The 27,540-nt window shown below is 36.1% G+C and overlaps 1 protein-coding gene across 1 annotated transcript in view; it reads left to right on the plus strand.

Moving 5' to 3' along the window:
- Nucleotides 1-26,716, plus strand: part of MTPAP (mitochondrial poly(A) polymerase) — a 30,352-nt gene extending 3,636 nt beyond the window's left edge. Inside the window, exons 2-9 of the mRNA XM_036099644.2 lie at nt 2,809-2,981; nt 3,493-3,726; nt 5,236-5,460; nt 12,220-12,431; nt 14,267-14,493; nt 24,140-24,232; nt 24,318-24,391; nt 25,971-26,716. Of these exons, the coding sequence (XP_035955537.2) occupies nt 2,809-2,981; nt 3,493-3,726; nt 5,236-5,460; nt 12,220-12,431; nt 14,267-14,493; nt 24,140-24,232; nt 24,318-24,391; nt 25,971-26,333 (1,601 nt within the window). The 3' untranslated portion in view covers nt 26,334-26,716. The remainder of the gene's footprint in view (nt 1-2,808; nt 2,982-3,492; nt 3,727-5,235; nt 5,461-12,219; nt 12,432-14,266; nt 14,494-24,139; nt 24,233-24,317; nt 24,392-25,970) is intronic.
- The last annotated feature ends 824 nt before the right edge of the window (nt 26,717-27,540 follow it).

The following is a 27,540-nucleotide window of genomic DNA, read 5'->3' on the forward strand; positions in this document are numbered from 1 at the left end:
TGTTGTTCAAGGCCAGAACTATTAATACTTTGGATTCTACCTCTCCTATCTTCTCAAGCACATTTCTTCATCTTTTATCAGATTTCTCTATCAATCTTAAATTCAGTCTCTCCTCCCTAGTGATCACCTGCAGGGATATACTTGCAAAAAGGTGCAAAGACATTGTATGCAGATGATACTGCAGTATTGTTGTAATAGTGAAGAAAGGAAAACCACCCAAATATTTATCAGTAGAGGATTGACTAACCTATGATGAATTAACAAGAATACTTACACAGTTGCTTAAATAATGAGGTAAACATATACAAACAGAGATATCACCAATGTATTAAGTCTTTAGAAGCATATTATAAAACAGAATGTATAGTATGATTTCAGTAATTTTTAATTATGTAAAAAATGGTTCTTTGTGGAGAAATACAAATGTGTATGTTTATATATGCCTTAAAAATATCTGGAAACATAAATACCAAACTTAATAGTTGGGTGTTATTAGGGGCAGAGAACTAGGGAAGGATTTATACTTTTACTTTATAAAATTTAACAATTTGGCTTTACTTTTACAGTAAGCACTTGGACATCAGTCTAGACTCAGTGAAAACTAGAGACGAGAAAATATAGGTAGTAATTACAAAGGGAAAAGTGGGTGAGGTGGTCTAGGCAGAGCCTGTGTCCAAAAAAAAAAAAAATAGGAACAAATTGGGAGGACTGTCAATAGACTGAGATCAAAGTGAATAATAATAGTCTCTGTCCTCAATATGGAAGACATATTTGTCCATATTGTTAAATAAATACAATACCATGAATTACCTTCTTTCACAGATGTTGAAGTAAGGTAATAGAGGTAGAGGAGAGTCTGTCCTGGAAAGTCGAAAGTCTTCATATACCTCTGGGAGGGTGAATGGGAGTTTTTGAGGCAGAAAATAAGAAAGCGGGCATTCCGTTCAGAGACAGGAAGATTTTAAAAGTTCACAGTATGTGGTAGTATTGTGTATGGAATACCTTAAGTGCAAAAGGAGGAAATGGTAGAAATTGACATTGAAGAGGAGCAGTGGGACAAAATGCCGGTAACTATACATACCCACGCTGTCAGGTTTAGACTTGATCTTGAATGCGGTAGGGAAGCTACTGAAGGCTTTGAAGCAAGGAGGTAAAAAAATAAGACTTTTTTAAAAGATTAGTTTATAAAGGTCACTTTGGCAGCAAAGAATTGCTTGAGAAGGAAAAGACTAGTGTGAATGAGACCAGTTGAGGAATCAGGCCTTGAAATAAGAGATGGATGTTAAAGAGTTGGCATTCAGAATGGAGATGTGGACCCCTATTTAAGAGATGTGTTTTCAGTATCTAGTACAGTAAATGCAGGAAAGGTACTCAGTACCTGTTTGATCAATTGTTGGATATGGGGACTGTGTCAGGGCCAAGAGTTCTGTGGTGTGCCATTAGAGACTGCCTCTGGGTCTGTACTAATGAACACAGTTTAGGGTTCCGCAAGCCCTTACTGGCCTTAACGCACATTTGTCTGTCTGGTCTGTGAGGATGTATTGGAGTTTGCTGAAATTAAGATAAATTAAGTGTGTTTGTAGTTTTGTAGTTTGTAGTATTCCTTGATCCATCAGTTTTATAACCTTTTGAAAGAAGAGGAGTCTAAAAGCATCTGCCAATTTCCACATACCGATTCTATTTTCTGTACTATTTATTCTCTTTGGAATTTCTTTAGAGTATTGATATCAGACTTGGTGGTTTATAATCTCTAGAAGCTACCATTCCAGACTTCTGGAAACACTTTTAAGCCACCCAACTAGAAGTTAAATATATTGGAGGAAAAATGAGTTGCTAAAACTCATTGTTTGGCTTTATACTTAGTTGTTGATCTTTCCTTTGTGGTCAATTGATTTATTAATATCTAATTCTTGACTTTCACAGCTCTTGTCTTCATTGCCTGTGATTGTAAAACCCCCAACCCCTGGAGTGTTTGTTGTTTTTTTTTTTTCCCCAAAGATTTTATTTATTTGAGAGACAGAGAGAGAGAGGTAGGGAGGGCAAGCACAGAGGGAGAGTGAGAGGGAGAAGCAGACTCTCTGCTGAGCAGACAGCCCGATGCGGGACTTGATCCCAGGACCCTGGGATCATGACCTGAGCCAAAGGCAGTCGCTTAACCGACTGAGCCACCCAGGCGCCCCCTGGAGTGGTTTTTTATGAAAAAAGAAATAATCATGTATTTCATTAGTAAAATTATCATGAACTTTTATGGGCAGCAACTCGATTTTAAATTCTTTGATTTCCCTGTGATACACAGCACGGTAGTTGGTAACTCATTGTTAATTGTTTCAGCCAGATCAAAGCCCACGACAAAGAAAAACTATAATAACTTACTTTAATACATTAAAGTTCTAAACTCATTCTCGTTACACTCAGGCTTATAATAATTTCTTTTAGGCTTTGGAATGTTACAGCTTATACAGATTTTGTATGTGCGTATTTATTTGGGGAGGTGTTACACGAGTGATTTTACATTCCTGATTTTGCTTTTATAATTTTGTGGATCTCTCTCTTTTCAGTGCTATGCATTGAATACAGTAAATCAAAACTGGGAAAGTGGACAGTATTAATGATAATTACAAGAGAATGGTAAAATGAAAATCAAAAGTAGTATAGCTTCATTCTTACATAGGTAAATAAGAAGATGAGATTTGGATTCATTTAGTCAGCTATAAAATCTTTATATACCTTATTGAAATATGCTTTAAATTTTATATCGGTGTGTGTGTGTGTGTGTTTGTGCTGCAAACGTTTTTGTCTCATTCACAGGCTCTGAAGACAGGACTCCCAAAAAGAAATTCTCTGAGGTGCAGAAAGAAAGACGAGAACAGGCACAGCGAACTGTTCTAATACATTGCCCAAATAAAATCAGTGAAAAAAAGTTTCTGAAATATTTATCCCAGCATGGACCTATTAATAGTCATTTCTTCTATGAGAGCTTTGTAAGTATTTGAAAACAGTCTGACATTCATGCTTTTGAAAGGTAAAGGTCCCATTTGTTACTTGCAATATGGTAAAGTTAGATTCTCTTTTGATATCTTACATCTTTCTTTAAATTTCTTTAATGATTTTTTTTTTGTATGAGAATAGACATCCTTATGGCATTACTACAGAATTATAAGTAACGTATAACTGACTGATTCCATTATTTGAATACTTTAGTCTGTTATCTTAGGGATAAAGGCTGGGGGGAGGGGATTTTTGTTTTGCCTTATGATTTTCTATTTCATCATTGTTTTCAGCTTCTGTTGACTAGTATCACTTTATGGTGTTCCTTTTCTTAGTCTGCTTATAATGATTAAAACCAGTGCTTGTGTTAGAAGTGTTTCATTTGTAATGAATCTTTTTTAGTATTATGATAATCGTTTGGAAATTTGAACTGAAACACTATGTAAATATGTAAAATATATCCTTCTGAGATGTCTTCTGCTTTTCCTTATGATTTTGGCATAGGGTCTTTATGCAGTTGTAGAGTTTTCACAAAAGGAAAGTGTCACTTCACTACAGAATGTAACTCGAACTCCGAGTATGGAGACAGAGGCTGCAATTCCATTCAAGTCACGTTTCTTCAATTTAAAGATGAAGAATCCATCAAGCCAGACTTCAGAACAGTCCTGTATACAAAGCAGTAATCATTCCCCTCCTTCAAACAAGAAGCTTTCTGAATTACTTTGTTATGCAGAAAGTGTAAGTTTTTAGGTATACTTCCCCAATTTCTAAAAATATGTGTGTGTATATATGACATTAGTTTGTATATTATAGGTTCTTTTTTTTTTTTTTTTTTTTTTTTAGATTTTATTTATTTATTTGATAGAGAATGAGAGACAGAGAGCATGAGAGGGAGGAGGGTCAGAGGGAGAAGCAGACTCCCCGCCGAGCAGGGAGCCGGATGCGGGACTCGATCCCGGGACTCCAGGATCATGACCTGAGCCGAAGGCAGTTGCCCAACCAACTGAGCCACCCAGGCGCCCCTGTATATTATAGGTTCTTATCATAAAATAGACTACAGAATATGTTGAGTGAAAAGTGAAAGTAATCCTTCCCCGATGCCCGCCCCCACAGCCCCATTATACTCCTCCCAAGTAACCACCTTCTTCTAGAGTTTTCAGCCTTTGGACTGTTCAGGTTTTCTTTCTCCAGTCAACGTAATGACATATAGTTGTACCTGGCATTTTTCTGTAAATTTAAAAATATCTCAAAAAAAAAAATCTCATTTCTGATTTAATCTATTTTGCTGCCCTAACATTGTTTATATTAGTTTTAGTTTTTCTTACAAAGGCTTGTCAAAGGTTTAGCTAGTTTAGTAGTCCTTTCAAAGAATCAGTTCATGATTTTTATCAAAATGGTATTTTTTGGTTTGATTTTCTAACCTTCTACATTTCCTTCTTTTCTTTTACTTATTTTTCTTGAGTTGAATGCTTAGTTCAGTTAATTTCAATATTATTTCCAAATAAGGGCATTTGAGGCTATGATTTTTATTTTAAATACTTGCACAGTTTCAAAATGTGATGCCTTTAACACCAGTTTTTTGGTGAAGATACAGGATTATTATTCTGAGGAGTTGAGGGATCTTGGGCCTTCATTACCTAAAGCATTGCTTATTTCTAGTGTTTCTTGTCTTTAACATTGCTTCTTCCTTCCCCCCAACTTCATTTAAAATGTGATAAAAAAAATGTCTAGCTTTGTGGTTGTTTTGATCTCTTTCTGGAGCATACTATTTTCATTTTCCTAAAACAATACTTTAATTGTAAAGTAGTGATTTTAGTTCTGGCCAACTTTGATTTTGCCAGTGTTATCATTCCTCAGTTCTTTTTAGAGGGATATTTAAAAAAATCTTTTCTTTTTTTTTTAAAGATTTTATTTATTTATTTGACAGAGAGATAGAGAGAGAGTACAAGTAGGCAGAGAGGCAGGCAGAAGGAGAGGGAGAAGCAGGCTATCGGCTGATCAGGGAACCCGATGCGGGGCTCGATCCCAGGACCCTGGGATCGTGACCTGAGCCGAAGGCAGTAGCTTAACCAACTGAGCCACCCAGGCGCCCCTAAAAAAATTTAATCAACTTTTATGGTTGAAGGAAAAGGGATATGTTTTTATGGTAGGTCTCCAAAGCCATCAGATCTCTGAAAGTAAAATGACAGTTATTTTATATGACCTGTACATTTTCTGTATTTTGTTGGTTTTGTTCTGGCCAGCTAGATGGATGATCAGCTGAACACTCTCCTGAAGGAGTTCCAGTTAACAGAGGAGGACATTAAGCTCCGATATCTCACCTGTTCTCTTATTGAAGACCTAGCAGCTGCATATTTTCAGGACTGTACAGTGAGACCCTTTGGCTCCTCAGTGAACAGTTTTGGGAAATTAGGATGTGATTTGGACATGTTTTTGGATCTAGATGAAATTGGAAAACTCAGCACCAACAAGGTAATTATATTTCTTTAGATCACTAAAGTTAAGATATTTTAAAAGTAATTTTTGGACTTAATAAAATTATAACTGTTGGTTTCTAAACTTTAATAAACATTGTGGCTAAAGAATGATCTATTTGATATTGATTCTTTGGAATTATAAAGTCTTTCTTTGTATTGATAAAATATACGATCATTTTTTGTAAATATTCTACACATACGCAGTAAAATGAATAATTTTTTCCAAGAGTTCTGAAGTTTTTCCCTTAGGCCAAGGTTATTTATTGTGTTATTCAAATTGTCTGTATCTTAACTAATTTTTTAATCTGTGTGATCTGGTCATTGAAATATTTTGAAATCTCATGATTTTTGGTCTTGTTAAGTTTTCCTAGGAATTCTTTTGATCTCTTTTATTCAAAGGCTATGTTAGCTACATGTGGGTATAAAGGTATATGATTATTATGTCTTCTTACTGTTCATTTATCATTAAATTATGTCCTTTATCTCTATATATGCTTTTTCCTTAAATTCTTTTTTGTCTGTTAAGATAACCACAGGTTATTTGCTTCACGTATCTTCGTCTGTATCTTCATTTTGACCTTAAATATGCTGTTATACTTTGGGTGTCTCTCTGAGGAATAGCAGATCACTGAATTTTGTGCTTTAATTCTGAGCTTTGAGTCTTTGAAGTCAATGTATTTGTTCATTATTACTGATGAGTTTTGGATTCATTTCTACTATCTTATTTTTTATTTATGTTTTTTTCTGTACTTTTTCTTTGCTTTTCATTCCCTTTCCCTTACTCTTACTGGATTGCTGCTTTAAAAAAAAAGCAAAACTGAAGTATAGTTGACATATTGTTACATTAGTTTCAGGTGTGCAGTATTTGAAAAGTTTATATGTTATGCTGTCCTCACCACAGGTGTCTGTCTTGTAGCATCTGGCACTATACAATGTTGTTAAAGTACCACTGACTATATTCTCTCTGCTGTACCTTTTATTCCTGTGGATTACTGCTTTATTCCTGCCTCATTCCACTTTTTCCTTTTATAGTTTGGAAATTATATATTCCATTTAGTACTTACAATATGCATGTCTAACCGGTAAAGTTAACCAATATCTCTGCCATCCTGCCAAACAATATAAAGGATGCTTTAATTTAATTAAAACTTTGGAAAGGCTTCTGTGTGTTTATAAAATGTAGATTTTTATGACTCTGTCTTATGTATTTCAAACTAGTAATCCTGTCTACGTGGATGTCCAGGTGGCCCTTCAACCTGCTATTTTGAAAACAAAACTTTTTTCATTCTTTGCAAATATTCTTTGTAAGTTTTTATAAAAGTTCTTATATATGTTTCATATGTTAATTAGTGGCATTTTAGTTCCTGACATTTGCTATCTTAATTCTGTTTTAAGTTATTTTTTCTCTCTCCCTTTACATATATCCTCAAACCAAAGTCACACAGTTCCTTGTAAACTCTCACAGTATCTTGCTCATGTTTCTTTCTCTCTCCACAGTCCTTCTGTGTTATGTTTAGTTAGTGGCTGATATATTCCTCCCACTATATCATAAGCTAGGGCAGGGCAGAAGCCGTCTCTCTTCATTGTCTTATCCCACATAGTGCCTGGCATAACTTAATATGCTCAGTATATACTTACTGAATTAAAACTGGCTAAGGAATGCAAAATACATCAAAATGAAATGGATCATTCCTCTACTAAGACTAATACGTATTAAATTCCTGGCAGGGACACTTAAATTGCGCTGGGTTATTCCTAAGGTAGGTAAAAAGACTTTGCAAAACAATCAAGGTGCATAATAATGTATTGTGATGGTTAAAGCTTGTGCTCTAGAGCCAAATTGCAGAAGAGTAATTCTTTTACATACCAGTTGTATGACAAAATTTATTTGTCTTCTCTGTGCTGACATTTTTCTAGTCATGAGATTGGGATAGTGCTATAACACCTATCTCATGGAGCACTGGAGGGGCCAACTGATTTAATACACATGACACTTAGGATGGTGCTTGGCATGTAATAAGTGTCAAATGTTGATCACTATCAGCAACAGTGTTACTAGTTAATTATTATGCAAATAGGAAGCACAGCTTTTTCTTTGAAAGTAGAGGAGTTGGAAACTTTTAGTTGGCTCTTAGATTTCTGAAATATAGAGGCGTTCCGAAAAGATTTCAAAAGACAGTACTCCAGAGGCTCCTGGGTAGTTCAGTCGGTTAAGCGTCTGACTTTGGCTCAGGTCTTAATCTCAGGGTCCTGGGATCAAGCCCTGCATTGGGCTCTCTGCTCAGCAGGGAGTCTGCTTCTCCCTCTGCCCCTCTCCCCAACTCATTTTCTCTCTCACATAAATAAAATCTTTTAAAATAAATAAATAAAAGACAGTGCTCCAGTCTCACTAAATAATTTGACATTATTTGGTATGTAGGTTTAACTAATGAAATGTGTTAAAAATGTATACTTTGAAATATGTGCTTGTTTAAGATTGTAACAGCTTTGCTAATAGAAACATTAAAAATGAATTATAATGAAAAGCAGAAGCACTTTTGTTTAAAGATTTTATTAGAGAGAGAGAGCGTGTGCTCCCAGGAGTGGGAGGGGTAGTGGAGGGAGAAGGAAAAGGTGCCCCCAGAAGCACTTTTAAATTCATCAGCTTCATAAAAGAGCCTGTTTGCTTCGTGCACTTGTGAACTCTCCTTCCTCTTTCCTCTTGGTGTGTGTCTCCTTTGGCACACCACCTTGCTCTATAGTTCCGGGTGTTTGCTTTATTCGACCCGAATTGAGGGGAGTTAGGAAGAGGGTGTTAGACTCTTGTATATCTTTTGGCACTATGTAGAATATCCTTGCACCACAGGCACTAAACAGATGTTTTGCTAATGAATAAGTGAAAGTTATTTACCAACTACACTTGTAAACTTGTGTAAGTTTCTTAATGTGTGAAAGATGCTTACAAGTGAAGTGTGCCACCTAACTTATCACAAAGATCATTTTAGCACAAAATTTTAAGCTAAAATCTGCCTTTGCTCTTTTCTTTAGTTTTTCTTTTTCTAAAGGGTTTAAATCTGACAGGGTTTAGGTAACAGAAATAAAAATTGGTGGCTAAGTCCTATTCTGTTGTCTAAATCATTGCTGTGGACAAGGTGCTTACCCTGTGTTTTATTTTTATTAGATATTGGCATAATCCCTGAGCAGTTAGGAAGAACATGCAGTAATGTTTTAAAAATTTGTCTGAAACATAGTGCCAGAGGTACAGCAAAATTAGTAAATGTTTATTGATTAGGTGTCTGAAGAATTTCTCTAAGTTTTATTTGTTAGAGAAGTGTAATTTTGGGGAGGATCTTCGTTTTGCTCACAATAGGTATGGTTTTCATAATCTGCGTCTTCCGTAATTGCAGTGTTTTATTTCCTTGCAGAGTGCATTTATGTAAGTAGAATTACCTCATGTGGTTCTGGATCTCTTGTTTCTTACATTGGCCGGTTTAGGCCAGGTTATGCCTTGGTGATAAACAGCTCCCAAATCTCAGTGATTTAGCACATCACCCTTTATCTCTTGCCAGAGGCTGTGTGGCCAAAGCAGGTAGGCAGGGGGCACTCAAGCTCCCAGGCTGACGAACTTTCACCACCCGCGCCTGTGCTTCTACCACTGAAGGCAGTGGAAAGGCACAGTGGAGAACTGACCGCTGGTTCTTAAAGCTCTGCCTGGAAGTGGCTTGTAAAGCCTCTGTTTATATTTCATTGGTGAAAGCAGGTCATCACGTGACTGTGCTTAACTCGGACAGGAACCTGATAATCCTACTAAATACCAGAAAGGTGATGCAGAATATTTGGTGAATAGCTTCAATAACTGGCACATTCCCACTTATAGTTCACAGTTTCTCCAATTTCTTGGCCCTGATTCCTTTACTCAGATCTATTTTTCTCTGGTGTCATTTTCACTTGTTACTTCAGTGATTTTATTTTTCTCTCATTTATAGTATTTAATTAAAAAATCTCATTATCCCCTTTCTTCTGTGTATTCCTAACCCTTCCCATGCATCTGAGTTCAGCATGACTCCTCTACCGTCTGGTCTGATACCACTCTCCCAGTTGCTCTTCTTTTGCCATCCTGAGATTATTTGACCCCAGATCTGTCTCTTTCTCCTGGTACTGTTTAATCCTGACAGAAGATGTTTCTCTTTCTTTGGTTTTCTGTTGAGGAGCTCTATGCTGTATTTGTTGGTTACTCTTGTTTGGGTTCCTGCTTCCTATGTAAATTGGTATGTGCTTTAATTTTAAAATCAAATAGACTAGGGAACCAAAAGTTATAAAGATGTTTTAACAAAGAGGCTAAGCTAGATTTTTGAAGTTTTAATGTTTTTAAAGGAAATCCTTTAAATACAAAAATCTGTCTGGATTACAGAATAAGTAGAGAAAGCACAACGTATTTATTTGTGGAGATTGTTTGTATACATGTCATATCTATATAAAGTTTTCTTTTTTTTTTAAAGATTTTATTTATTTATTTGACAGAGAGAGACACAGCGAGAGAGGGAACACAAGCAGGGGGAGTGGGAGAGGGAGAAACAGGCTTCTCGCCGAGCAGAGAGCCCGATGTAGGGCTTGATCCCAGGACCCTGGGACCATGACCTGAGCCGAAGGCAGATGCTTAACGACTGAGCCACCCAGGCACCCCATAAAGTTTTCTTTTATGATTATATAGTAATAGTTACAAAAATGTGTAATGTAAATATCTTTGATGGTCCCACCACCTCCAGAGGTAACTACTGTGAATTGTTTAATGCGTTTTGTTCTGGACTTTTTCCTTTACATGTAGAAATTCTTTTTTATGACAAAAACCCCTTAATCTTTACAGATTATAATTTGATCTTTTTTTTTTTTTTCTCCAGTTAATATTGTCATGGCAATTCAGTCTACTGCATCCTTTTCAGTGGCTGCAGAGCACCGAATGAATGTACCGTAATTTACTTAACCAGTCCTTTATTTGTTAGACAGGGTGGTGTATTTTCCCCCCTTCTTTATTGTCAACTGTATTAGTTGATACTCTTTGGTTGTTCACAGAAACCAACTCAGACTAGCTTCATTGAACCCAGAGCCAGGAATGTGGATGAGTCTTAGGAAAGAACTAGACGTAGGAAGTGTAAATTATCAAGAGCCCATGAAGTATTCGGTTTCTTTCCACTTAGTTGCTTTATTTTTCTTTCTCCCCTTCATTCCACTCTCTGCACCCCCACTGATTTTCTTTACATTTTTGTCCTTGTGATGTAGAATGTGCCTGCTCCAAAGCTTCTGAGATACATATTTCAGCCACATGGTTGACTCTGAACCTCAGTTCCAATTCCCAGAAGATTCATCTCTGGATGAATATATGGTACAGTCGTCTAGTGCTTACGTCAGCTGCCATGCCTGGTCCACTCAGCTGGGAGTAAGGGGGTGGATTTCTATGATAAACATTGTTAGGGCCTAGGAATGGGTTCTGAAAACGCGGTGGTCGAGGGTAGGTAGCCTTATTAAGCTAACTAGAATTCCCAAAGGGTGTATACCACACAAATAATGCTACAGTGAGTGAACAGCTTTGTAAATCGGCTCATCAATGCAAGTGTTTTTTTTAGGATAATTTCCTAGAATTTTAGTAGCTGGTCCAAGTATACATTTAAAGTTTCAGTAGATACTGAAGTTGTCTACCAAACATGTCCTAGTTTACGCTCCCACTGACAGTATATACATGTTTCCCTGCACCCATCGATAGTGATCCTGGCAGCCTTTTTGTCTTTGGCAGACTGATAAATGAAAAGTCCCAGTGTTGTTTTAATTTCTTCTTTAGTTTCTAGAAAACAAGAGCATCTTCTGTTGTCTTTCTTAGCCATTTTTATTTCTTTTGCTATTTCTTATTCAAGTTTTTTTTGCCTGTTTTTAGAATTGGGTGAGTTTTTCTCCTTTTCATTTGTATAAACGCTTCATAAATTTGGGAAATTAGTCATTTATATGACATGTATTATTGTTTTACTTTTGTCTTTTATCTAGTAGTGAATATATGCTTTACCTTGAGATGGTTTCAATCATATTTCTTCTTTTGTATATTCTGGAATTTTGTGTCATGCTTAGAAAATCCTTCACTACTTGTAAAAACATTCATTGTCTTCTAGTACTTTACTGATAAAACTTTTTGTGTGTAAATCTTTGATTTATGTTGAATTTACTTTGGTTTCAGAGCTAAAGTCAGGATCTAGTTTATTTTTTTCAATGGCCACTTGACTCATTTGTTAAATAGTAATTTTACCCTGGTGATTTTTGGAGTCCATTATATTAAATTCCTATATATAGTTAAAGTCTGATTATACTCTGTTTTCTTCTATTGATTTGCTGTTTGATTTGATTTGTACATGTACTTCCCTATTCTAACTACTGTGGGCTTATAACATCTATTAAAATGTAATGGCTAACTAGGAAAAGGCAGATGTATGGTCACTGAATTTATAGAGTCAGTGGTTCTACATGTAATGTTTGTGATATATAATACATAGTGGCGTATAAGTTAATTATAAAAAGCCAGTGATTTTTTAGTTTAGTACTTTGGAGAAACAAAAGACAACTGGAGATTTTTTAAGTCTGCAGTTGGCTGTGATTTCATGAAGAACTTTTTGAGTGTGTGTTCCTTGTTTTTTGGTTTTTGTTGTGCCAAAAATGACTTAGAGCGTCCTTCTAGAAAGTTTAAGAAATTCCTTCTTATGAAAAGCTCCCATTTACAAATGTTTTTATTATTCAGACCTCAGGAAATTTTCTGATGGAATTTCAAGTGAAAAATGTTCCTTCAGAAAGAATTGCAACTCAGAAGATCCTGTCTGTGATAGGAGAATGCCTTGACCACTTTGGCCCTGGTTGTGTGGGTGTACAAAAAATCTTAAATGCTCGGTGTCCTCTTGTGAGGTTCTCACACCAAGCCTCTGGATTTCAGTGTGATTTGACTACTAATAATAGGTATGATCTCTTAATTTTATCATCTTAAATGTGAATATTATAAGGTATTAACATAGTTTTTCTTGTACAGAAACAGTGGCTTTGGACTCTTATACATGCTTTAATAATAATAACTTTTAAAAATTTTGAACACAGATTTAAAAATTGGAAATATTTTCTCATACGTATCTTTTGATTTTTTTGGTCTTCATGAATAAAATGTTAGGATATTGTGTTTAAAGTGTTATCATACCTAAATAACATCATCTTCTGAGGAGAACTGTTTCATCATTCTTAACTTATGTAGCCTGATAACAACATGAAAGCACTGTAGTAGAACTTCTGTATGTAGTCTTCCAAGTATATTTAGAAAATAAAGTAGCACCTTGAGTTTGACCTCTGAATCGTCTCCAGATAGCGTCAACTTTGGGTCCTAAACCTGTATGATGTTTGCTTAGGTCAGAAAGTGGTGTATGCAGCTTCAGACTGCATAAGTTTTTCCCTTTAGCATATTTTCATTTTATTATCCAAGCAACCTGCTTCCTTAAAAAAAAAAAAAAATGGGGTGTGAATGACAGATTCTTTTATACTTTGATTCCTTTTCTTTTGTTCTCAGGTGGGGAAACTTCTCAATTGAGTTTATTTCATAACTCTAGTATTCTCATTGCATGCATTAGATTTCACTATATTATTTGTTAGATTAATAATCATTACTCAAAACAGATTTAGAAAATACATTCCAGAGCAGTTTTGCTTCAACTCGTGTTCACTAACAAGTCAGTGCTGAGTGCTTTGGGATTTCTCTCAAGTAGTTCAGAGAGTAAAAATAAATAAAAATACATAATATACTTCCTATCGTTATTACATTTTTCTTATAGTATGTAAAATAGAACAAAATGACATCTTTGTAGTAGTAGTATGTTTATTGTCTTGTTGGGACAGGTTTTTAAACATTTGTCTCACTGTCTGTCCTTCAGGTTTTTATAAACTCCTGCATTGTTTCTTTATATAAAATATCTTGCACTATTTGATATTTATTTTCAGCTTAATTTAGATTCATTTATATAAAACATTTAATCACCTTGAATTTCTAATTTGCCATTTCTTCTGTTCTCTTTAAACTCAGGAAGTAAATGCCATGATGAAACTTTATAGTTTGAAGTTGATACTGTTAATGGTTTTGTGCCCTCTGTCAGTTCTTTGGGAAATTACAAGACATGTTTTGATCAGTAGGAGCTTAATTTTAAAATATTTCTGATTAATATTTTTTTGCATTATAAAATTATAACTAGAAAACTTACTGAAAATAGGTTCTGAAGTTTGATTTCTTTAAAAGGTATTTTATCTTCATGGGTTTTGGTTTTTATAAATGTTAGACTTATGTAATTTTGGCTGAATTTTAAGATGTAGATACTCTCTTGATAAAATAAGTAGAATATTTTCCTTGCTTGCCAAAGGACTAGATAACTAAGGTGTGAAAGTGAGGTGTAGAGCCTCTCATTTACAAATGTGTCAGTGTCTTTATCGATAGTTACTGAAGAGCACATATATATTGTGTTTCCCTTATTAAGTCATGTTTAGGAACTTTGATTTAAAAAATCTAAGTTTTACAACTACATAATAACTGTCAACATTTAAAAGAATGTTTTAATGTTAATGAATGTATTTGATATTCAGTCATTCACATTAAATATTATATTGCAAATACATAATGCTTTTGATTATCTGATCATGGTGTTCTGAATATGCTTAGACATAGTAAGATATTTATGTATGTTCCCAGGTATGTATTTTACTCTACTCTGGAGCCATAATTTGGGGGTTTGAAAATTCTTTTTTTTTTTTTTCTTTTGAAGGATTGCCTTGAAAAGTTCTGAACTCCTTTATATATATGGTACTCTGGACTCAAGAGTGAGAGCCTTGGTGTTCAGTATTCGATGCTGGGCTCGAGCACATTCGTTAACGAGTAGTATTCCTGGCTCTTGGATTACAAATTTCTCTCTTACAATGATGGTAATCTTTTTTCTCCAGAGGAGATCACCCCCTATTCTTCCAACACTTGACTACCTAAAAACTCTAGCAGGTAAGACTGGAAGCAGTCTATTTTCTCTTTCTGACATTTTAAATGAATATAATTACCATGTATTGTCAAAGACATGTGTGTTTGTTTATTAGTCATAAAATTTGTCTTCTGTATTTTTTTAAAGTTTTGTGAATCTAAAATTTAAGTGCTTTTTATTTTTTTAATGCCCACTAGGGGTCATGAGAGCAGATGATTTGCGTCGCTGAGGCCTTTAGAGTTCTGTCCTATTTGTGTCAGTTGGCAAGGTTGTTTACAGCTATCATGAGACATTTGGAGCCTCTCTCTTAGTTGACCGAGCCTGGAATGACCTTGGGGGAAAAAAAAACATCCCAGATAGAGCTCTTGAGTGGATCACAGTTTCAGTGATGGCTTTCCAAATCTGAATTTATTTCCAGATTTTTTTTAAAGATGCTAAAAACTGTTTTATAATGCTTTAAAGATCCTAAATGTGTTTTTTAGTTAAAAGTTTACAAGCAATCTTAGGTGAATTATTTTAAAATTAGTATATTATTTAATTTATGTCATAAATGAATTGACATTTTGGTAGACTGCTGGAGGAGATACTAAAGTATTAACAGTTCTAAATTCTAAAAAGAAGGTAAATAAGGGATACGCTCAAAATGTAGACACTGTATCTTCTACGCATCCTGTGTACTGCTGCCAAATAATACTTTTAAAGTAGATCTCTGAATCTTCCCAGTTTAAAATAACCTTAAAGGGGATTTTATGCCCTATGGAATAAATCTCCGCTTACTTAGCTTGGTATTGAAGATCTTTTTTTTTTTTTTTTTTTAAAGATTTTATTTATTTATTTGACAGAGAGAGACACAACGAGAGAGGGAACACAAGCAGGGGGAGTGGGAGAGGGAGAAGCAGGCTTCCCGCCGAGCAGGGAGCCCGATGCGGGGCTCGATCCCAGGACCCTGGGATCATGACCTGAGCTGAAGGCAGACGCTTAACGACTGAGCCACCCAGGCGCCCCGGTATTGAAGATCTTCACTTACCTAGCCATACCTGACTTCCCAGCCTCTTCTCATGCGTTCCCACATTGCGCTCAGTACCGTGATACCCCTCATCACATTCTGTCTTAGCTCTTTTGTTCACACTGTTTGTTTTTCTGCCTGGACTGTGACTTCTCTCAGTTCTCTCTTCTGTGCCACCTTCTCTCATTATCCGAATTAGAAGTAATTCCTTCCTGTGAACACTGTTAAGTACTAGTATAGCTTGAAACTGAGCTTTAAAAAAGCTCTGTGTGATAGGATAATGGAGAGTAGGGAGTTTTCAGAAGGTAGGGTAGTGGTCATGTATCTCGGTTGCAGTGAAGGGGCAACATCCATGGCTGTGCTCATTCATTGTTTGGTGTCATTCATTCACTGAATATTTATTGGTTACTCGTTCTACATTGGGTGTTATTTTTGGTGCAGTGAGGAGATATGGATGATATTCTCAGGTAACTCACATTCTGGTAGAGGCGTAAGACAGACCCACATACAGACAGACAGACAGAAAATGTGGGTATTTCCTCACAATAAACAACCTGTAAATAGCACTTCCTGTTCAACCTTTGCTGTGTGTGCTGATGCTTAAGACTGCCCTCACAGAGACCGTTTTGGGGAAAAATCATGGAACTTTTGGAGTTTAGAACTAAGGAAAGCAGAAGCTATAAAAAGGGAGAACGAAGACAAGTTGATTTTGGGGGCAAACTATTCCTGACATCTTGTTGCTGTTTTCCAGTCTCAAGCGTACTGCCACTCCCGCCAGATTTGGGCCCTTGACATTCCCTTCTTGGGAGCATTTATACTACCTTCTCTCCTTACCTCCATTTGTTTCCCACCAGTCTATTTGTAACTAGCGATTGTCAAAACTTCGTATCTCATTATATTATTCTCTATTGAAATCCTTCAGTAACCTCCTAGAATCTTTTTAAAAAAATTTCTGCTAATTATTTTAGAAAAAGAATGTGATTGATGGACAAACTTAAAATGACACGTTTAGTTTTTATTTCAAATCTATTTTTTAAAACAATTTAACTTTATTTGCCTCTGATGGCATCAAAACAGACACAACTAGTTTTGGAATTCTTTAATTTTGTATTTTAAAATACCAAATTAGTTGTTTACAATATTTTTTCATTAGCTTTTAAACACCGTAAGAGAATTTTTCAAGTTGTTTTTTGCAGTTACTTCTCTACACATAGCACATTGTGGGTGTGAATTGCCAATAAATGAAAAAGCAAATTTGATAGCATTATCTTTGATTTTTGAAGTTCTGACAATACCTTGAATTTCTTATAAAAGAATTTTTCATAAATGAATGTATATTAAGGATGTGAAGATTATTTTAAGAATTTATCAAAATATTTTTTTTCTGTTCATTTAGGTATTTTTCAAATTCCATGTTTTTTATACTTCTGATTTTAACCAGTGGTCCCACATTGGTATATATTCAACAGGATCTGACTAAGAATAAAAACAGTGTTAAACTTTGAAACAATAAAACCATCTTGAGTGCTCTATGGTTGATTGGTTGAGTGAGTTAAGTCTTGTGTACAATCATTTTGTTCTTCTAAGTTGTACCTCTCCCTTGATATTCAGATAGAGGCTCTCAATTTGTCTTTTTTAAAAAAGAAAAATATTTACTTGCTTGCTTGCTTGCTTATTAATAGAAGGCGGCATGAATTTCTGGAACACCTTCTAGCACTTCTAGGGCTTTATAAACCTGGTTGGAACCTAGAATAAATCCAAACATTATAGAGTTATATTTAGGGTCTCTTTGATCTTCCTTTTCCTCGTCTTCTCTTACATTCACTTCTGTGTGCAAATCTGGAGGCTCAGCATTTTGCTGATCCTCAAATATTTTGTTCTTGTTTACATCTCTGTCTTTGCCTGAAATTGCCTTCTTCTCACTACCTCCTCTTCTCCCATGGAGGGAAGCTCTTCAGGGTTATGCCAGGGAAGAGAAGATAAACCCAGTCCAAGATCCCATTTGTTAGGTCACTCCTGGCTGGCTCCCTCCTGCCTTCCTCCTGGGAGGTGGCGCTCTGTTGGCCTCCACGCACCTGGTACACACGTGTGTTGTAATGGCTGTCACGTTGCCGACTTGTTTTCCCTGCCTGTGTTGGCCAAGCCTTTCTAGGGCAGGCAGTCTTTGACGCATTTCTGCATCTTCTGTTTCTGGCATAGTATTGGGTCCATAGGAGAAGTTCAGTAAATAGATTTCAGAGGATTGGCTGAACGTTTTACAGTTGAAAGCCTTTTGTACTGAGCATGATGGCAACTTTTGTATTTTGGTTACTCTTGAATTTCTGTTTCTTTATGTTTTCTTATAATCTCTACTCCTTTCCCCACTGTGTCTCTTATTGTGTGTTCTCTCCCATTTTGGCTTTGCCACCTTTGTTACATTTACTTCTGCGCTTGGTGCTTTCTGTGGCATTTTCCTTTCATAAACAGTTGTTTGATTACGGCTTTTTGTTTAGGATCCCTGTGCTTCCTTCCTGTGATGAATTAAAGGTTTGAGGAAGAAATGACTGGGTATAGTATCTTTGGCAGTGTTGATGCATAAACCCCAGAATGGAAGAGAATTTTAATTGTGACGCAGTAACAATTTATTGGGTGCTAACTCAGTGCCAGGCATTGGCTAGAAAGTCTTATACACCATTTCATTCAGTCCTCCCAGCAAATCTTATGAGGCACATTTACTGTTTTCATTTTATAGGTGAGAAAACGTTGAGAGGTTTTCCAAATTTCTTAAGGTAACTGAAATATAATACACCTAGAAGTACATGTGTGTATATGTATCAGTTTTCACAAACGGAACACACACATGGAAACACCACCCTGACTGAATGAATACCGCAGAAGCACTAGCTGTCTTCCCTTCTGGTCCTTCCACGCCCTTCCCACCCCCCCTTTCAACAGCATGGATTCATTTTACCTGTTCATGTCTCATACAGTGTGTATTGTTTTGCGTCTGGTTTCTTCCCTCTCAACATTATGTTTAGAAGATTCATTCCTACTGTTCGTGTATCTGTGGACCACTCATTTTCATTGTGGCACAGTACTATTTTACATGAACATACCAAAAAAGATTTTTACTTCTACTTTTGATGGGCATGTAAATGATTTGTATTTTGGGACCATTGCAGGTAATAGCTAATATCATTCTAGCATATTTCTTTTGGTGAGCACAGGCACTCCTATCTGTTAAGTATAAACTAGGAATAGAATTTCTGAGTCTTGGGATTTGGGTATATTCAGCTTCAGTAGACACTGCCAAACAGTTTTCCAAAGTGTAAACTCCCACAGGCATTATGGACAAGTTCTAATTGCTCTATATCTTTGCCAACACGTGGTATTATCTTTTTTTTTTATGGTAGCTGTTCTAAATGTATGTGTCGTGGCATCATGGTATGTTCTGGTTTTCTTTTCCCTAATGACTAATGAAGTTGAGCACTTTTTCATATCTGCATCAGTCATTTGGGTAATTCTTGTGATGTTTCTTTAAGTCTTTTGCCTATTTTTCTCTTGGCCTGTCTTTTTCAAAGATTCATTTGTAGGAATTTCTATATTCCACATGAGTCCTTTGTCACATGTTATGGATTTATGTGTATATCTTTATATCTCAAATAAATACATACTGTGGTTCCCTTTTCACTCTCTTAATGGTGTTTGGTGAAAAGAACTGATTTTTAAAGTTCAGTTCTATCAAAGTACAGATGCACATAGTAGGTAAAGAGTAAAATATTCTACAAACTTGGTAACAGTAACTCACACTCTGAGCCTGTGCCTTCTGTTCCTTTTGCCTTGCTCTGTAGGCAACCACTTTTAACTCTTTTAGCTGATGTGTTTGCCGTTATAAAATATATTTTCAGAATAAATTGTCCTAATTTCTGTATTTATCTGGGGAGTGTAATAGGCATATACAACATTATATTTTATGTATAGAGCGTGATGATTCAGTATTTGTATATGTTGCAAAATGATGACCATGTTTCTTGATTTTTAGTTTTAGACATTATGTATGACTTCCCTGTATGGAAGAAGAGGAATTACCTTTTATCCTCACCATACATATATCTCTTACACCCCTCATATTCTGAATATGGCTATGGCTTAATTTTGCTATGTGCTCTTTATACTATTATGACTATATAAATGCTATTCCTGTCTAATCCATGGAGTAAACTAAAATTAATTTCCTTTCCTGCCCAACTTTTTCTACTCTTTGGAGTTTATAGTTTTTAATACTACTTATTTTCTTGCTTGTTTAGTTTTTTATGTACTTAACATTACTTGAATCTCCAGCTTGCTACTAGTTGTCTAAATCTTTTGTCAAAACAGTCAGTCATCAAATACTCTATTAATTAATTCTTATTATGTAGCCTCTGTTTTTCTAAATATTTTTTTCATTTTATTTCATTTTTCATTTTAAGTTTATTGTCATGTTAGAGGTCTTCTTCAGGTATCTGATAGTCTTTGATTTTCTGGTCATGTTTGAGTTAGGAACTAAAAAGTTCATTTGAATCTCTGAGCTTAGGTGGGGCTTGTTGACTGTGAGCTTTATCGTAGGGTAATGTAGCTGGACTATTTTATTGGTGGGCACTTTTTATGTCACTATCTCTAGGTCATTCTTCTTGAGCTATTCAGATTCCCCAGTAATGACTCTTAATATTTTTCTGGAAGTAAAGACCCCGTTACTAGCATGCTGTCACTTTGACATTTACTATGCTTTTGTTCACTTACTGTTGCTTTTAGAACAATTTTCCTACCCTCAGCTGTGTCTCCTTATCTTCCTGTGTAGATATACTTTCTTTTACCCTCTCCAAAGTAAGCCTAAGGTTTCTGTCAGGGAAGAAGAGATCTGGGGGAATCTAACTGCTTCTTCAACCATCAGGCTTCCAGTCTTGGTGCTTCCAGTTAGACCTGGTGCTTGCAGTTCCTGAGTTGTTGGGAGCTCTGCCCTGTAGATGGGTTTTTTCTTGGCTTTCTTTACTGCTAGTTTAGGAGTCAGTCTTTTCAGATCTCCTGAATCTTAGCTACTTGTCCATCTGTTCTTCAACTGAAAAATTTTTGTTGTTCTTATTTCTTCTGTTCTCCATCTTTAAGATTTTGTGTCGTTTTACTGTCGTTTCATTGGTGGTTTGGGAGGGGGTGAAGGTAGGTGGTTGTGTTCATTTCATCATCTTTACCCCATAGCATGTGCTCTTAATCAGTATATAGGCTCCGTCCTGGAGAGGCTGAGTGTTATTGGAGCATATGGCATGGTGGGCGAAGCAGGTAGAACTTTACCCTGTCTGTTGATGAGCGTAAGTGATTAATAGGGAACAATCTGTATTATAGTTGTGTATATGTGAAGAATATTATCTGAGTCACATTCTGGAGTTGAGTGAGCTACGAGGCAATAAATAAAGCTCCTTTGAAACATGGATATAACCATAACACTTACATTCTTCACAAGGTTAGATCCAAGTACTTGAGAGGCAGTTGCTTGGATGTGCATTTCAGAAAGCATTCTGGCTGGGTGGGTTAGAAGGAAACAAAATGGCAATGTGTCTAAGTGTATAGCACCTCTGCCCCCTCGTATTAAACAGTCTGCATTAATTAGTACAGCAGAGATCTGTAATCTCAGTTGGCTTTTCTGTTGGCTTCTCCCATTTAATTACTACTGATCCATGGCATACTGGATAGTTATAATAGAAGCTGAATATAGTTATATGATTTTTAGCTATTCAAGTTTTGTTCCAGTAAGCTCCTCTTATAAAAATGGGACATCATAAAAGATTTGTTATCAAAGAAAAAAATAGTAAGCCTTCATATGAACTGTATTCCTGTTATGCCCCTTACATATGTGCCTATCAACTTCAAGTGACTTAGTAGACATACATGTAGCTGGCACAGTGTAGATTTTGTTCTTTTGACCGGAAAGATTAACCTAAATAATTATACAGCCCATAGACATGATTATCTGTACTGCAGCCCTTGAGTAATCTATTAAGAATGCCAATAGTGATCTCTGTGACTAATTATGAATTACTCTAGTGTGGCTATCAGTTCCCTGGAAAAATGTGGGTGAGTTACCAATCTGGCTGTGTCTGTGAGAACATTACTCAGTGAATTTCATTTGTCATGTGTACTCTGCTGAAAAAGAGTAATGGATGTACCAATCATGAGGCTCTGAGGTTTCCAAAGGAAGCAAGGAAATCAAATTTAGTAAATATATAACCTTACTTTTTCATAGTTTCTAAGTTCACTTAAGGTGAAGGTGAAGGAATGTGTTCTCAAGCTCCAGTATGAGTTAATTAAGGTGCTTACCTGGCTCTCTTCCTCACGACTGAGAGTTTGTATTTACTTACAAATTTTTGTCATGGTTTCATAACAATACTTTTAAGAAAAGAGTGCCGCAGGTTTAAACTGATAGCGATAGGGTTCATATGTCTGAATAGGTTGAGAATCATTTTTCTATTGCAGCACTATCCAGTAGAACTTTCTATGATGATAGAAGTGTTCTATATCCATATTGTACATAGTAGGGTAGGCACTGGTCACTTGTGGCTGTTAGGCACTTGAAGTATGATTAGTGTGGTCGAGGAACTGAATTTTTTATTTTAATAGCCCCATGTGGCGGTGGTTATTATATTGGATGGTGTGGATGTTGTCTGGGTGTTATAGTAGACAGATGGGGGAGAGAGGATAGGAGGGGAAGGACTTGACAGCCAAGCTGCTAGGTTTGAATGCCTTAGGGATTTTGAAGAAACAAAGATGGCCCTATCTTAAATCAGAGGATACTTTTTTTTTTCCTTCAAGTTTTAATACTTCTGTAAAAACTTTTAGTGAAGAGCAGCAGTCACAGAGACAGCCTCAGGTTTTCATTATTGTGCAGTTCTAGAAATATTTTAACGTGGATCTCAAATTTCTATGGTAGTAATGCTTTAATTGGAAATAAGTTCCTGAAAAAAAGACACAGCAGCTAAAAGAACATCAATATATGTGACTGGCACTGTGTCACAAGAAATATAACTGTTGATAATTTGAAAGAGTAACACGTGTCTGGGTCTCCTAAAAAATAGATCTAAGTGTGGAGTGCCTCAGTGGCTCAGTCGGTTAAGCGTCTGACTTCAGCTCAGGTCATGATCTCAGGGTCCTGAGATTGAGCAGAGTGTCAGGCTCCATGGTCAGAAATCAAGGTTGTCCCTCTTCCCTTCCCCTTACTCCTGCACACGCTCTCTCACGCTCTTTCTCTCTCCCTCTCTCAAATTAAATAAAATCTTAAAAAAAAAAATAGATCTAAGTGTAACTGTGTATAAGTTCTTCAGGGTACTAGAAGTTATATAATAGAGGACATAAAATTTGCTATTAAAATTAATATGTGGGGTGCCTGGGTGGCTCAGTTGCTTAAGCATCCGACTTGGTTTCCACTCAGGTCGTGATCTCAGGGTCCTGGCATTGAGCCCCACATCAGGCTGTACTCAACACAGAGTCAGCTTCCCCTCTCCCTCTGCCTCTCACCATGCGCATGTTCTTTCTCTCCCTCTCTAAGTAAATCTTTCTAAAAATACATAAAATTAATATGTTACAATCTGGAGTAATTTTTGAGAAATTATATTAGTAACCCAGGTCTTAACAAAAAATACAAAAACCACAAAAAAAGGGAGACAAAAATTTGAAGGACCCTTATTTATCTCTTTCTGATTTCTGTATTTAATCCCCCTGCTGGGGATTATAACATTCAAAATGTAATTGATCATTCAGATTACTGGTTATGTGCCTGCTGTATGCTAGACACTTGTGGCTAGACTGATGTGGAGAGGGGGAGTAGTGAATGGGACATTTGTAATCCCAGACTGGGGTAGGGGAGTGGGCAGCATGCATACACAATCACAATGAAGTCAGATAAGTGCTCATGGAGTGTGAAATAACTAACGGAGAATGGCCAACTTGGAGTTAGGAAATGCTTTCAGATGAATTGGCTGTTAATTTGATTTTCGAGGAGTGAGAATTTGTCTGCTTATTGTACAGTGGAAGGTAGATTAGCACGGGTGAGGAATTTCATGCTGGCTGTGTATTTATCGTGAGGGGAATGATTCCTTCTGAAGATACAAATACTATTAGAAAAGGTGAATGCTTAAGTCCAGGGTGCCGTTTACTTTGTGGTAGTGAATTCTAGTTGCTAGAGTACTGCATTTTAGAAATTACCAGAAGTTCTTCAAAACTCTGAGAGCATTCAGTTTGTGTCGTGGATGGCTTGTTGCAAATATATGCATGACGGGGTGGTAAGGATGGAAATGGAGAGGAATTAAGTATTTTGATCAAGGGTACTGCCAAGATTTGAGTTGGTGAAAGATGGGAACCATCTACATTTTCATTTATAACTGAAAAACTGATGACTTCAAAAGATTAAGAATTGTTGGGCTTTTGATAGATGATTTTAGTATGCTAAAAAAAATGTAACGCTAATTTTGCTCTACTGTAATTAGTCTCAAATCTTTTTGGTAAGGAGTTTTAAATCCTATTAACTGTAAATATCTATAACACTGACTAATAATAGGACACATTAGTCTGTAACTTTGATTTAGTTAATTATAGATTCCTTTTCTGAAGTAGGCAATATCTTTGAAATGTGAAATATTTTCCATTTCTGTTTTTTGAAGATGCAGAAGATAAATGTATAATAGAAGGCCACAACTGTACATTTATTCGTGACTTGAATAGAATTAAACCTTCAGGAAACACAGAAACACTAGGTAGGTATTTTTTTTTTCCCTTTGTTCGTTTGTTTTTAATTGAAACAGGCCTTCCTCTTATTTTCCTTGTTTTATTTTCTTGCAGAATCACTACTGAAAGAATTTTTTGAATATTTTGGCAATTTCGCTTTCAATAAAAATTCCATAAATATTCGACAGGTAAATAATATTTGATGACGAAGTATCTAGTCTTCTGCTATATTAGTATTTAATTAGTTTTCAGAGCACTCTTAACATGTTAGTGTATTTCAACTCCACAGTAATAGATACTAATAAGGAAATTGATGCCTAGAGGAGCTGCGTATCAGATCATTCATCTAGTTATTTGGAAGAGCAGAAGCCAACTCTTTCAGCATCTAATACAGCATCCTTCAAAATGTGGACTCTTCTGAAAATTTTTCTGGCAAACATAATTTTATATACAGTTCTTGTTAAACTGCTTTTGTGTTCATGGAAGAAGTAGGATACATGGCCCTATAGATTTTAGTAATTCTCTCAATTTGAGCTCTAAATTTGTTTAGGCAAATGAATTTATGATTTTGGTTCATATGAGTAGCTGGAATAATAGACTTTTTTTTTAAAAAAAAAAGCAAATCCAGAGCAGAATTCTAGGCAAAATTTGTTACCAAGTGGGGGATACTTGAGATAGCTCTCTGTTTGGGTCTATTCTGCTTAGCATTTGGGTACTTGGTTACAACCATTGTAAGATTGGCTACATAAAACACGTAATCAGATACTCTTTTTTGTTGTTTTATTCAACTCTTCCTTTTTTCATCCTTGCCTCTTAATCCTGGTCATGGAGATTTTGTTTAACAACAACAACAACAAAGTGGGGGGGGAGAAGGAGGGGACACAGAGCCCTGGGATGCAAGCTAATATGGCATTAAATTCCATATGAGAAGAAGGTCACTGATCACATGAAGTTCTTTATCCTTTCTGTCCTCTTAGCCTAGACGTCAGAGTTGCTGGACAGGCAGGACCCTTGCTGGGCAGGGCATGACAGAAGTGAGGGAATAAAGAGGTGCTGCTCACACTGGCGAATCTTGGACATTTGTTTTGTTAATATTTTAGTAATACATGTGATATGGTCATATAAATCACAGCTTTAGCTTTTCTTTTTATTTCTATGAGACGTGGTCTTACCTGTCAGGGCCTTATGTAAGTTGGATCTTTAGGAATGTAATAGGAAACTTTCAGTGTTTTAAAATGAATAATGAATAATCCTTTGTTCCTTCTCTTCCTTTCTGACTTTATTCTTGGGAAACATTAATTACTATATTTAATTTAAGGATTCTAATTTTGTGTGCTTCTATTATGTTTTTAGCAAGTCTCAAAAATAAGTGTGTCTTCATTTTATTTTCTGCTATTTTTCATTTTTTTTCCCTTCCTTGCTTTATCCTCTTAGGTCAAAGTTGATACTTTAAAAATACTTCTGTTGATTGACTTAGTCTAGATACCTCTCATCTGAGCATCATCATCCGTAGCTCATAAACCTAATTTATTTTTCTCTAAAGAATAATCACAGAACTACAGTGGTAAAAAAATCAGCCAGAAGTACACAGACACACACACACAAGTACATAATATGCATACATACCCAATTCTCTTAGGAAAGCAGTTCTTTACTCTGTAAATGCTGGGATTTGCCCTGTTTTTGACATTTTGTTAAACTAAATCGTTCCTATAGCTGAGCCTTTCATATATTTATACATTTTCTCTTCCTTATAATCATCTATAGGGAAGGGAACAGAACAAACCAGAGTCTTCTCCATTGCACATTCAGAATCCTTTTGAAACGTCTCTCAACATCAGCAAAAACGTAAATCAGAGCCAACTACAAAAATTTGTAGATCTGGCCCGAGAAAGTGCCTGGATTTTAAGTCAGGAAGATAAAGACCGCCCTTCCCCATCAAGTAATCAGCCCTGGGGGCTGGCAACGCTGCTGCAGCCTTCAGTGCTAAGCAGTGTGTCTCTTGCCAAGAAGAAAGGGAAGAAGCCTGCAAGTGAGCGAATTAAAAATTTGCTGGAATCCATAAAAAGTAGCAGTCCAGAAAATGACACACACACCAATGGGAAGAGAACAGTTAGTACTCAGGCTTAGTGGCTACTCCTTTGCTTGAAGAACTGGTTTTCCCTGAGAACATTGCTCTTTCGACCGCCTGGAAGAACTGGTCTGAAACTCTCACAGGTACCCACTGGCATGGGGTGTCTGTTTTCATGATCTCTCACTGGACCTCTTTCTGGTCTGAAGTTCTGGGATGTGTTCGGTGTGATAAGCCTCAGATCCACTGCCACAAGGAATAGGTGACAGAGGATTGGAATGTACTATAAATAAACTATACAAAGCAAGTGGTAAAAATCAGTTTTAGAGTCAAACCATTATTGATATCTACATGAGGCCCTGGGTGGAAATCGTTTAAAGGAACTTCTGGGTATGTACATACGTAGTCAGCGAATACAATAAACCTTCAGAATTTGCTAGTACTCTTAGTATGTATTTTTTGTATTCTTCAAGCAAAGTACTCTTATTCACATATAAATTAAAACAGGTTTTCCTGTTTCATTTCATATATAAATTAAAACAGATTTGCAAAAACGTTAATGTTTTTAAAAGATAGGAATGCAGACACTTCATTCACCGCATTCTAGTATTCTAAGCCAGATATATAAAAATATTGGTACATTGTATTCTAGAATGCTAGGTACTTTTTCTGCTTTCAAAAATAAAACCCTGCTTCTACTATATGATATTCCCAGTATTCTTTTTCTTATCTTTTGAAACCTCCTTTCTTCCTGTTCAAAATAGATACATATTGAAATATAATTTCCATACATTCCCTGTGGAGTAACTTTTGTTTTAGAAGCCAAGAGAATAGTGCTTGAAAACAGGGGACTTGAGCCAGACTGGTTTCCTAGTAAATTACTCAGCCTCTCAGGGCCCCCGTTGTTTTCTCTGTAAAAGGGGGGCAATAATAGTGCCTACTTCACAGATCTTTGTGAAGATTACATGGGGTACATCGGAAAGTGCTAGGTCAGGAGTCTGGCACGTTATACGTGTTAGTTTTATTTTTTATTTTTTGTGGTATATAAGTTATTCTTGCTACTCAGAATTCAGATTTACAGTTTATAGTGGTTTTCAAAATAGCTTCCCATCTAAATTTTAGGTCAGAAACCAATGAGCTCTGCTTGGGATATTTTGGGGGACTCACTAATAGAATTGTTACGAAGCAGCAGAGTTCTACGCTCGTGTGGCCCTGCTGTTTTGATTTCACATCTGAAACCAACATACAAGTATCCGTATTCTTTCA

This window comes from Halichoerus grypus, chromosome 6 (assembly GCF_964656455.1).
Source record: "Halichoerus grypus chromosome 6, mHalGry1.hap1.1, whole genome shotgun sequence".
NCBI lineage: Eukaryota > Metazoa > Chordata > Mammalia > Carnivora > Phocidae > Halichoerus > Halichoerus grypus.